The sequence below is a fragment of the Muscardinus avellanarius genome (genome assembly GCF_963383645.1).
Source record: "Muscardinus avellanarius genome assembly, chromosome: 2".
In the NCBI taxonomy this organism is placed as follows: domain Eukaryota; kingdom Metazoa; phylum Chordata; class Mammalia; order Rodentia; family Gliridae; genus Muscardinus; species Muscardinus avellanarius.
Window position 1 is genome coordinate 144,073,998 of NC_137787.1, and position 13,511 is coordinate 144,087,508.

The following is a 13,511-nucleotide window of genomic DNA, read 5'->3' on the forward strand; positions in this document are numbered from 1 at the left end:
GTCTCTCCTGTGGGACAACACAACCAGCTTTCAGATGGATAACATCTAAATAGCTCTAAATGCGAAATGTATAGCTCTTGCAATATGGAGCAGATAAAAGGAGGTATGTTCTCATAAAGATATCGCACAGGGTCCTGCAGAAATGGTGTGGTCCAGAGCCTGGTGACTCAGGACCCAAGTGCTAGGCCTGAACACTGTATCTTATTAAATGACGTCTCTTCTGAAATGAGGGAGTTTAACCCCATGCCTACATATCATGACAGCTAACCTGTGCTGAGGCTGCAGAACAGAGAAGAGCATAGACCCTGGAGAAGAATGAATGTGGAATGATACCTTAGTGTCACCATCCACTATGTGACCTTAGGCAAACTTCTTCCCACTCTCTCCATTTTCTCATCAGCAAATGGAGCTAATCATAATACTACCTCACACCATTGAATACTAAGTGAGCTAATTTGTGTGAAGCACATAGGACATTTCTGGAATGTAGCAAACTTTATATAAGTATTTGCTGCTAATATAATTTTTATGAGGATTATTGCTACCCAACCCTGCATAGTCTTCCCTGATGCAGCGTTAGGTTGTAAAAGTAAAAAATCATTACTAACTAGGATAGTAGAGGAAGGGCAGGGTTGATGAAGAGTTCTCCAATTACAAATTTTTATCTTCATCATCTATAATACCCAAAGTTTTCAGGATTATTAATCCCCCAGATGACCTGTTATCTGGGCAATCTCTCGCCTCTGGCCCTCTGAGATCATAAGTAAGTATATGATTTTGGCATAACTGTTTCCTTCCCTTCTTTTTATGATGCATATATTTCCCTAAGGCCTTTGCATTTGCCTGTTTATTTATTTCACAATCTTTATTTAGTGTTTAATACTTAAACTCTAGTGCCAGATGTTACTAGGAAAAGTCAGTTTTTTTGGAGCTTCATATTCATGATGACAAAAAAAAATAAGTAAATAAAGAGACCAACAAAAAAACTGGGGATGTATGTGGGTGTGTGGGTGCTGCTACAGGGGATTTAATCCAGGGGATCTCTCTCTCTCTCTCTCTCTCTCTCTCTCTCTCTCTCTCTCTCTCTCTCTGAGATACACTCACAGTCTATTTTTTTAATTTGAAGCAGGGTCTTGCTAAGTTACTGAGACTGACCTCATACTTGCATTTCTCTTGCCGCAGCCTCCCAAGTAACAAAATAATGTCAAATACTAAAGGGAAACACAAGTCAAGGAAATGGCTCTAGACTGGCTTGAGCAGGTAATAGAAGGCCAGTTCAGGAAGGGGAGCCTGGAGAGAGGGCACTTAATGGATGTTGAATGATAAGAAGGAGCAATGGGGACATCAATAGAGAGAGAGTTTGTTGGCAATGGAAATAGTAAATCCCACGTTCCCAGTGAGGTAAACCAGCATACAAGGTTAAAGAATCAGAAAGTAGCTGGATGTGGTAGTGCACACCTGTGCACCTATGCACTTGGGAGGCTGAGAAAGAAGGATTGTAGGTTCAAAGACAGCCTCAACAACTTATTATGGCCATCTGTACTTTATTGAGTTCCTGTTTCAAAAAATAGGGCTGGAATGTAACTCAGCGGTAGAATTCCCCTTGGTTTAATCCCTAGTACAAGGAAGAAAGGAAGAAAGAGAGAACTAGACAGTAGCCAGCACAGCTCAAGCATAGTAAGAGAGTAAATAATCACAGCTGCAGGAGGGCCAGGTCATGTCAGAGGGCTGCAGGAGTTCAATGCTATTCTAAGCACAGTGCAGGGTCTCTGAGGGTTTTAAGATCAAGGTATATAGGCAAGAGTAGAAGCTGTAAGAACTGTCAGGAGGGTTAGATATGAGTCATAATGGCTTGGAGTACAAAGATGGCAATGGAAATAATGACATATTTAAACATAAATGCATTTCAGAAATAGAATTGACATAGATTCTAAGAATTATTAGAATGTTGGTGAGTTTTTGCACAGGGGGAATAATAGAATGACTCCTAAGTTTTTCAGCTATGCATCTCAGTGGACAGTAATACAATCTACTAGGATAAGGAAATTTAAATTGGGGGTAGGGTTGCAATCCAGAGTTCTGCCATGGCCATGTAGGCTGTGGATCTCATTAGAGACATTCGAGTTGAGAAACAAGTCGGCAGCTAGGCATTTAAGTTGTTTATTACCTATTATGACAATGTGCTATCCTTGGATAGTTGATTTATTTTCCATTTCCTGTCCTGGTAGCCCAAGTTTAAGGAAATGAGATCTCATAATTTTCATATATGTGAGCACCCAGAAATATGGGTATTTGGAGAAGACATTGAATATCTCTACTTTGGTTCATTAACTGGGAAAGAAACCTGTTTCATTAGATGAGCACTAAGATCTATTGTAGCTCTTAAAAATACACTCAGACACTCTCCAGTTTACAAAGTGCCCTTCTCTCTAACATCTTATCCCCTTTTACATAGCTGTTATAGTCCTGAGTTATATTGCTGGCCACCATATGCTTTTGAGTTCATAGATCTTTATATGTAGCTCTTTATATTTACAGATTGTCTCATTTTCAACTATTAAATATTTGAACACAGGCTGACTTCAGAGATCACAGAAAATAACAGGGATCCCAAGAAAAGGGGAGAATAGGAAAAGAACAGAAATCCTAGCAGCGCCATCTTTGGAAGGGACGTCACCTGCTCACCCAGTTACCACAACTGCAGATTGAGCCACATTGGCAAGTGAAGCGGTCTTGACACAGCATTTGGCTACCTATGGCTTTTTTAACTTTTCAGTATTTGAGGGAATTCTCAAGAGTCAGATCTCAAATCCTAGCATTTCTTATAGCTAGGACACTGGCTTGTAGCCTAGGTCCCACCCAACAGCAGCATCTGACAAAAATGTACTTGGAACAGAGCAAAATGTCAAATGGGACAAGCAAGCCACCGTCTTGTATGCCAGCATGGCGGAGGCAGCGGGTTTCCAGGGATGATCGCATCACTGGTCCCTGGTACAGAAGTGATCCTGGATCCTGGTGGCAGAGCAGCAGGCACTTTTGTTGGATTCTTACTAGTGCTCAGTAGGCAAGGAAGAGAGCGAAAGCTTTCAGTTTTGCCCACAGCATCTGCACTGTAGTTTCACTCCTGGGAGTTTAGCCTACAGCCCAGCCCTCTCTGAGATTCTCTGTAGTATTCCACATCATTCTATTAAGCTCAGTTTCTGCTAAATCAGCCAGCATCAGTTGGGTACTTGCCTATCATGCTTAGCATAACAACAATACTTTGGTGAAAAAAAAATCTATGATAAATGAAGATTTACCTTGAGTACATCATTTTTTACAATTCAGCATCAGTGCTAAACTGAGGTTTTCTGCTCAATTCTTCTTCTCTAGTCTCCTTTTGGATTGCTGTGCCTATGGATGACAGTGAAAGGTCATGGATTATAAAGTGACCGCTTATAGAGTCAAGTATATCTTCCTCTTGATATTTTACTGTGCTTAGTTCAGTGGGAGCTCAATTAAATGTTGATGGACAAATGCCTGAAACCAATTGCTGTCACAGATAGAGGACCTACTCCATGCTTCTGATAAGCAACAGCAACACATATGGTTGCTTCTGATCAAAGCTTGCACAGAACAGAGCAAACTGCCCCAGACTCAGCAAAGCCAGCGGCACCAGGACCAGGAGACACAGGTCCCCACTACTCCTTGCCTTTCCAATTCCCACCAGGCCAGCTCAACTCCCAGCTTTCACATGACTTTCCCAGAGATGCTTACCCATAATAAGCATGACACACTGATATACTATGGGAGCATATTCATATTATCTATTTTGTTTCTTAAAATGTTCCTCTCTTGCACTGCTGCCTTAATAAATCATGTGTACATTTTGTTTTCCCTATAAGACCTGGCTTCCTCTGGTTTCCTGAAGCTTCCCCAAGATATTACCTACAGAATCCCACATAGTGCTAATTATAATCGCTGTCATTTAAACCAAGTTTACAAAATAATTCAGACCCATTATGTCATTGTTTTTTAACCAAAGCCCTGCATGTAAATTAGGGGAGGGCTCTTCTTTTCTTACACATGGAGTCTTTAAAATCAAGCAGCCTGAGGTCACCCAGGTAGTGATTAACAGAGCCAGCAGGAGACCAACTTGCATCTTGTGATTCTAAATCCTGTGCTTTCCCCACTACATGATGCTCTAGTTTCCTAATACTTGTTTAATTAACCTGAAAAAGGGCTTTGAGGAAAATAACAGGTCTAGCTCTAGGCTATGAAACAGAATAGAGGAGAACAAACCCAGGTCTCCTGATTCCCACTCAACACTGTTTTTCAGAAATCCCTTCCTGTGCAATTTTAAGAGTTCAGGTGATCACATCCAATGCTGGTTAATCCTATAGGCAGCTCTCTCCAAAGAGTATACAAATTCTGTATCATAAAAATGTCTATTTTCCTTTTTTCTGCCTTATGTGGCTAATTAACATCCTCATTTACTGTGTTTTTCTTGCCCGCAAAAAATCAAGCATTACAAAATTATTCATTAATTTCAATCGGTGTTTGTGAAATGTATTATAATTCCCAGCTTTCTTTTTATCCTCTCGCTCTCTCTCCTTGTTTGTTTACTTCTTGGTCCCACAAGCAGTTAATAAGCTCCTGATATGAGTAGAACCACCTTAGGTGCTGGAGTGCCTTGCAATAAGTAAGAGAAAGGATATCTCTGCCACCAATGCAATTATTGTCTCATTAGTTTAATGAGATTTCTAAAGAAGAATTCTAAGGTATTGGAAGTGTGGACCAGCACAGCATAAATGATTAAGGAGGTGAGAAAGGAATAAAGAGTGAGGAAATGAGTTCTTTTTATAGAAGGAAATAATTTGGAGAAGGCTTCACACAGGAGATGGCTTGAAAGAAATGTAGGACATGGTTTGGGAATATAATATTCACCCACAGACCCCCAGAACACCCACAAATAATCACAAAGTTGAAGTAAAAAGCATGCTTTATATGCAATTGTAGTCACAAGACAGGTTGCCCTGTTCCTCAATTATACCAAGCAACCTGCTGGGAGGAGATGCTTGAGAGAAGGCATGTCTTGGGAGCTCCTTGGATCACACTAGGTGATGAAAAGAGGAGATATTAAGCCATGTGCAAGACATAATACAAAGAAAGAAGAGCCTGAGATAGAACACCACAGGATTATGTCAAAAAATTTAGAATTTTTAAAGACTATATTAAAACCTTTAAGGTGGCCGGGTGTGGTGGTCCACGCTTGTAATCCTAGTATTTGGGAGGTGGAGACCGGAGAATCATGGTTCACGGACAGCCTCAGCTACTTAGCAAGGCCCTTCACAACTCAGTGAGACCCTATTTCAAAAATATAAAGACTAAAGAAAAAAAAAAGACCTTTAATGTTAGTAATCTCTGAGCATTAGGGTCACTAGGTTCATTCTAGTGTAATTTGTAATATGGTAAGTTGAGGTTCTCTCTAGTGTAATATAGTAAATTACACTAGTGAGGCCCTCCACAACTCAGTGAGACCCTGCTTCAAAATAAAGAATAAAAAATAGGGCAGGGGGGTGTAGCTCGGAGGTAGGATGACTCTGGGTTCCATCCCTAGACCCACACACACACAAAAAAACTTTTTGGTTATGATTATGTTGCTAAATATACAGTAAAGAAAACACTCAGCCATGGATACTATAATACATACACTTATTAAAAATGGGTAGTAGATGATAAGTTAAATTTTAAAGTTTTATTTCTGTTAGTATTATTTTTGTTTTATTTACTATTATTTTATTTAATTTTATTAATATTTATTTTAATTGCTATAATTGTATATATTTATGGAGACCATGTAAAGTTCTGACACATGTATACAATGTAGGATGATTAAATCAAGCTAATTAACATATCTATTACCCAAGTTGTCTTATTGCTTACAATCCCAACTCAAAGCAAGGCTGTGATAATTTACTCCAGTTACATCATATGATTCAGGTTCTGTTTAGTTTTTATAACATATACTCAAAAGAAAAACTGTGGATGGAAGTAAATCTGCCCTGGGATGAGAAAGATGTGGAGGGACATTTAGATGCTAAAGTCACAGCTGATAATCCATTTCTACAAGTTAGAATTCAGTCTCTTCACAGAACAATTCTAGATCATCATAGTAAAAGTACAAGCCCTTGGAATGAAGGAAGGAACTGAGGAGTGTGTGTGTGTGTGGGGGGGGGGGGTTGTACTATAATGTAATTCAGTGATTCCTAACCATATGAAAGACTGGAACATTTCTGACAATTTGATGAAAGCTCTATCTTTCCCAGAAGAAATATATATAGCCAGGTGTGGTAACACATGCCTATAATCCCAATATTTAAGAGGCTGGCACTGAAACAAGAGGATCTCATGTTGGACACCTCCGCAACCTAACAAGACCCTGTTTCAAAAAACATAAATAAATAAAAAGGGATGAGGGTGTAGCTTAGAGATAGAATGTTCCTCGGTTCAATCCCCAGTAACACACACACACACACACACACACACACACACACACACACACACATTATACATATATAATATATACATATATTTTTCATATGGATATGTGAAATTTTTGCATATTTTTGGACTGTCACATACTTCCTGTAAACAATGTGAAGGATCTCAAATATAGTCATAGACTTTTCTAACTACCATAAAAAGAACATATGAGCAGTTCTTTAAAACTGACCATGAGAATTAAGAAAGAGCTAAGTAGGGATCTTGATTCTGAACCTAAATTCCTGTGATTCTAAATAAATTACATAAGCTTATAGGCCCACTTTTTATATTCATAGGATGAAATTTTTATCTGCTTTATAGGGTAGTGTGAGTAATGTTTTTACAATTTTGTAAGAACTCAATATAGAGCAAACAAATATGTGTGAAATTAACTTGAAATATTGCAATTCTTTGCTATTAGAGTTATTCAGAGTCAATTGAAGAAACATCCAACTTCTCAGTTAACTGACATGCTTATCTAGCTATTGGTTTAGTAACTGACATGCTTATTGGTTTTATGTATACCTGCCTTGTCAAAAGACCATAGAATTGAAGGAATTTAGTAACTCTCCCGCATTGCCTTATTAGAAAAATTGTGAGTCCCAGCCTAGTTGCCCTATCTATTCCTTCCCTCCTTCCCTGCAATGTCAGGATCCTACTGCAGTATTCACTTGTGGTGCTTTTTCATCAGACTGCTAGTAAATACCTCTTAACAGCTTGAAAAAAATCCATCATGTGTTAAAATACAAAGAAAAGGTAGCAGTTTTCAGAGGCATTGGAAGCTCTGAGCCAAAATTTGCTTCTTTTTTTTTTTTTAATAGCCCTAAAATATTTGTTTGTCTACCTCCTACTACACCCAAGACCCTTATGGCTCCCACTATCCTGTTCCCTATGAAAACTTGGTACCCTGTAAGTTAACTGCCTGATTCCTAAGAAGAGTACCTTGTCCCAGAAGAACCATTAGTGCTAAGATAGTAAAACATAAAAGTTGAAGATTGTGAATAAAGCCCATCTTTCACAGCTAGTGGTTCAGTTAAAGTCCTTTATCCAGCCTATGCTCAGACATTAATTAGAAGGGTGAACTATATGCAAAAATCAAGCCAAACTAAGGCTAACTAGAAGCCCCCACCAAAGCCTTTGCACTCTTAGGTTTCAGTGTTTCCCATTCATTTCATTGTCTGAGTTTTAAAGGAAGAAAATAAAAATGTGCATGGAGGATCCAATGCTGACAGTGAATTTTGATGGCTGTTTTCTACTCCTTGAAAAAAAGAATATATCAAACCAAATGCAAAGTCATGTAGTTCAAGCTACTCTCTGCCTGTTCATAAAAGAAAATGCTTCATATGCAGAAATTTTAAATGAGAGGCGATTTCAGGTCTTTAAAAGTAGTTATTATCCAACAAAGCAGCCAGAAAATTAATGCCCCGGAGACGGCTGTGACCAAAATCTTGGATATCTGCCAGTGTCTTCATCTCTCTTGGTAAGGCTGTGTTTTTGAAGTGCTTATTGCATCCACAAAGTCCATTTAAGCATTCTAGCTCTCTGACATAAAGTTCCATCCTCTCTTTATAGAGTATTGCTTTATGTTTATGGCTAGTCTTTTTACCAATCCTTGCTGACTACTTACTATGGTTAGACACTGAAACAGAATGGTATTTCAGGTATTTGTTTCTGCCAGGTGCAAAGAAGAATGGGCCATTTACAGAACTGCCAGCTTGACTCTCTCTCTTCTAGAAACAGAACAACCCTGCCTATAATCTATGACCACAAACTCTATATACCAGGCATCTAAAAAGGGGACTCTCTGTGAGCACAAATAGCTTCATCACCCCATTCCCTCTCTAGCTGCAGAAATCGAGCCACTATTGAAGGGTTTGTGGGTGGAGTGTTTCTCTCAACAAAAGACACAGTTCTGAATTCCTAGTAATTGAAGACTTTGGCATTTTTGATAATCCCACATTTTTTGGTTAATTGAAAACTGCCACTTATTATAAGTTAACAGGTCACAAATAAATAGGGCAAAAGCCTCTTAAGATAGGAACTTCCTTTGTACTAATCAGGAAAATGAACGCCCAAGAGTTTCATAACAAAATCATGAACCTTTTTTTGGATGGTTGATATTTTGTTTATGTGTATCATGACTAATAGTAATGGCTGTAATTCATCACATTAGAAGATTAATCAACAGTTCTAGCTGTACCAAATTAAAATTGATTGAGCTCCCATGACACCCTGGCAGAAGCTAATAATTACATCATTATTATTTATATAGCCAGTAGCCAAAACTGATTTTAAGCTTCTTTTGGCTTAAAAAGATCTATTATATAAAAATCTAATGTCTGCAAACTAAGCAAAATAGATTAGAACAAAATAATGGTAATGTATTTCATCTGATCATTCTGCAGAGGACACTACTCCTATGATCATCTGCCATTGGTAAAACATCCCCTTTGGACTAGGCACTGTCCTGGGGCTCTGCATATTTTATTCATGTTATTCTCACCACACCCACTAAGCTACGTTGGTTCCAGCCACGTTGCCATAGATGAGGAACTGAGCATCACTGACCAGTCCAAGAACCCAGAGCCATAGCCAAGACTTCAATGCAGGACTGTCCAGAATGGCTGCCCAGTGTATTCATTCTAATGAGTTAGCAGCTACACTGTGTCACAGACTGTGGCTGAGTACAGGAAACATCTTTCATAGATATATAATAAACACTGGAAGACAAGACACTCTTCTTGGAAATTATGTCTTAGCTTTTATGACCAAGAGTTTTCTGAAGGATAAATAAAACTGATGAGTGTGCAGGGTCTCGAAGAATATTCCCCTTACAGCCTCAACTACTGGGCCATGGGATGACTCCATAGTAGGTCAGCAACAGAGGGGGATGAAGAAAATAAAGAGTCATTATCCACAAAAAGCATTCTGAAGTACAGCTCTTGCATCTTTTGTCACCACCTCCCAAAAGGCTTGTCATTTAAGTCTGTGAAGATAATGGCAAGCTCACTAAGAAAGGTTGGTGTTAAACATTACACTAGATAAAGCTAATGTTCCCTCCTGCCAAGATGGCCAAGAAGAGGTGAACAAGGAGACTGTTAGGACAGTGGTTATTTGCTTGTTATCTGTTTTGTGGTACTGGTGAATTGTGAATTGTGCTATGGGGCATTTTACCTCTGAGCTACACCTCTATCCCTTTTTGTTTTTGGTTTTGTTTTTGAAACAGGGTCTCCCTAGGTTGCTGATAGTCTCACTAAGTTGTTGAGGCTGCTCTTGAACCTGCGATTCTCCTGTCTCAGCTCCCAGGTACCAGTATTACGGGCATGTGCCTCCAAACCCAGCTACATCTCTGGTTAGATGAAGCTGACCTCTGTTCTGGGCATGTAGAAGTCAGATAACACATTCTCAAAGTAATTATTCTCAATGTATGGCAGATTCAAGTAATCAGTGATCAGAAGCAGTGCCAGGACACTTAAAATATGAGTAGGAGCTGGAAGTTAACTAACTCCAAGTTTTATTAAACTATTTAGAAGTGAGAATGATAATGTGATTAGAGTTTTTCTAAAACTGCATAGCTTTTAGACCTACACAATAAAGTACAAATTGAATCATAAGATAGTTTGTATTTGATTTATATTAAGTTAATATTAGAAAATAATATTCTTCAAAACCACTAAAAATATGTGTGATTTTACAGTTGAATGTTAAGTGAAATAAGGAGGTCTAAAACTGCACATGCAACATTGTGTATGTATTTGTGTATGTGTAATTTCCTATGTATAAATAAATGAAAGAAGAAATGTAAATTGTGGTTGCCCCTGGCTGATGAGAATACATATTTTATTTATTTAATGTTATTTTTGGTATTTTTCAAATATTTTGGAATAAAATATACAATATTAATTTTATAGTTATCTTATATAAAAGCTATGTTCATGATATAATGTGAGCTTACAAAAATTACAGAATTGTTTATGAAATTAGTTTGAGGAGCTATGTATGAAATAAAACTCAAATTGTTTTTAAGTGCATGTACATTGTGTGTGTGTGTGTGTATGTGTGTGTGTGTGTGTGTGTATGTGTGTGTGTTTAAAATAAGCAGTACCAAATTTGTAAATGGAGCTGGATATGGTGGCAACACTATAATTCCAGTACTTGGGAGGCTGAGACAGGAGGATTGCAGGTTTGCAGCCAACCTCAGCAATTTAGCGAGGCCCTCCACAACTTAGTAAGATCCTGTTTCAAATTTTAAAAACAGGGCTGAGGGTGTAGCTTAGAGGTAGAATTCCTCTGGAGTTAATATCCTAAGTACCACATATACACACACACAAACGGAAAAGGTGATTATGTGTGGATGATGGTTTTACTGGTCATTTTTATTTGTGTTTCTTCTCTTTTGTATGTATTCTCTTCAATTAGTAAATAAAATGTTATAATCAGAAAAATAGGACATGAAAAGTTAAATGCAAATTCAGTACATTCTTTATAAATAAGATTACACACACACACACACACACACACACACACACATATAATCAGAAAAATAGGACATGAAAAGTTAAATGCAAATTCAGTACATTCTTTATAAATAAGATTACACACACACACACACACACACACACACACACACACACTACAGAATACTCATAAAAGAGACAAGTCCAAAGGAATTATAAATTCTCATTGAAAATATATGTTATAGCCGGGCGTGGTGGCACACGCTTGTAATCCCCGCGCTTGGGAGGCGGAGACAGGAGGATCAAAGCCAGCCTTGCTGGCTTACGAGACCCTGTTTCCAAATAAAGAAAAGTATAAAATAGCTCTGGGAGCGTAGCCCGGAGGTAGAAGGGCTTCCAGGAACCCCAGTACTAGAAAAAAAATAGAAAGAAAGAAAATATATGTTATGCTTTTAACTGAGGTTGATATAAAATCCTTTGAACAGCACCATTATTTGGTGATGCTCCTGCCTTCATGCACTGTGTTCCTTAATAATCATGTTCTATTCTCTGTGTCACTCCAGGTATATCCATGCCAATACCAGTGTTCGGGCTGCAGGATGATTCCAAGGTTTTTAAAGAAGGGAGCTGCTTACTCGCTGATGATAACTTTGTCCTCATTGGCTCTTTTGTGTCCTTTTTCATTCCCTTAACCATCATGGTGATCACCTACTTTCTAACTATCAAATCACTCCAGAAAGAAGCTACCCTGTGTGTGAGTGATCTTGGTACTCGGGCCAAGTTATCTTCTTTCAGCTTCCTCCCTCAGAGTTCCCTGTCTTCGGAAAAGCTCTTCCAGCGGTCGATCCACAGGGAGCCAGGGTCCTATGCGGGCAGGAGGACAATGCAGTCCATCAGCAATGAGCAGAAAGCTTGCAAGGTGCTGGGTATTGTCTTCTTCCTGTTTGTGGTGATGTGGTGCCCGTTCTTCATCACGAACATCATGGCTGTCATCTGCAAGGAGTCCTGCAACGAGGAGGTCATCGGAGCCCTGCTCAATGTGTTCGTGTGGATCGGGTACCTCTCCTCTGCTGTCAACCCTCTAGTCTACACACTGTTCAATAAGACCTACAGGTCGGCCTTTTCAAGGTACATTCAGTGTCAGTATAAGGAAAACAAAAAACCATTGCAGTTAATCCTAGTGAACACTATACCAGCCTTGGCCTACAAGTCTAGTCAACTCCAAGTGGGACAGAAAAAGAATTCGAAGAAAGATGCCAAGACCTCAGATAATGACTGCTCTATGGTCGCTCTAGGAAAACAACATTCAGATGATGCTTGCACAGACCACATTGACACTGTGAATGAAAAGGTTAGCTGTGTGTAATAGGCTAGTTGCCATGACAACTGTGGAGGGCACACTGAGCAAGTTTTCTCCTATCTAAGGGAAAAAAAAATTAGGGATACTGGAAAAAATGAGGCTACTCTAGAGAAACTGACAATAATATCTATATGCCCTCATTGTCAATGAAAAGCAGTGTTAAATGTCACAAATAATGTGTGCTTTAACAATGTCCTGACAGCATTTCAGCTGTGAGCATTATGATCCTTACTTTTCACTTAATAAATGATGTCTTTAAAATAATTAGCTTTTATTGTATGTCCAGTTACAATGAGGCCCTAAATATATCTAAACTCACTTCTATTAACAAATAGAAATCTTACCATGATGTTGCTGATTAGTGATCTGAGGTTGAGTTGGTTGCCTATTGTTGTAAATAAAAATAGCTATAAATAGTGAAATTTTTGTTGAATATAATGGACTCTTAAATAAAGAAAAGATCTCTCTCTAAAACTTATCATGACACAGATTTTGAAAGGCAAAAAAAGACACTCAAGACAGCACTATGAAATCTGCATTGATAAGATAATTAAATGAAATACTTGACAACATTTTTCATATCTGCTTTTTCATAGATGACATTTTGAAATATTCACAAGATTACTGGCATTTGCTGCATTTCACATTAATTCTTCTAAGAAGTGAAAAATATTTTAAATGTTATTAAATATTACTGCTTTACAAAGAGAATTCTTGTGCTTTACTCTGAGTTTCCAACCTGGTCTTGTTTAATACTTGTTCTTCTATGTAAACTATCAAAAGGATAATTTAATATTACCAAATATTAAAGACCTTGCTTCTCTACAACAGCACCACACCAGTATTCGCTGTGAAATGACTGTGTCGCGCATGCGCTCCTTTGTGCCATAAACAGTACATAGATGTAACTGTCAGGGTTGAGGAATAAACTCAGGATTATTGCTTTTTTAGTAGAGTCTTAGGATATCTTTTTAAAGAGTGGGTGACTTTCCTGTTGATATTTAGGCAAACCAATGATGCTACTAGATCAACCAATTTATATTGTTTATAGAACTGTTCAGCCTGCTTCCACAATCACCTACTGAGAGTATACTTGTGGGTGTAGCAATTTCCAAAGTATGAGGAACCCAAAATAATTAGAACAATATCTTTGCCATTAAAAAATAACT

General features: G+C 38.2%; 1 protein-coding gene across 1 annotated transcript in view; it reads left to right on the plus strand.

The window, feature by feature from the left end:
• HTR2A (5-hydroxytryptamine receptor 2A) overlaps positions 1-12,348 on the plus strand; it is a gene marked incomplete at both ends in the record, with an annotated part of 65,376 nt that extends 53,028 nt beyond the window's left edge. The window contains one exon of the mRNA XM_080690041.1: positions 11,546-12,348. Within this exon, the coding sequence (XP_080546167.1) occupies positions 11,546-12,348 (803 nt within the window). The remainder of the gene's footprint in view (positions 1-11,545) is intronic.
• Positions 12,349-13,511: the final 1,163 nt, after the last annotated feature.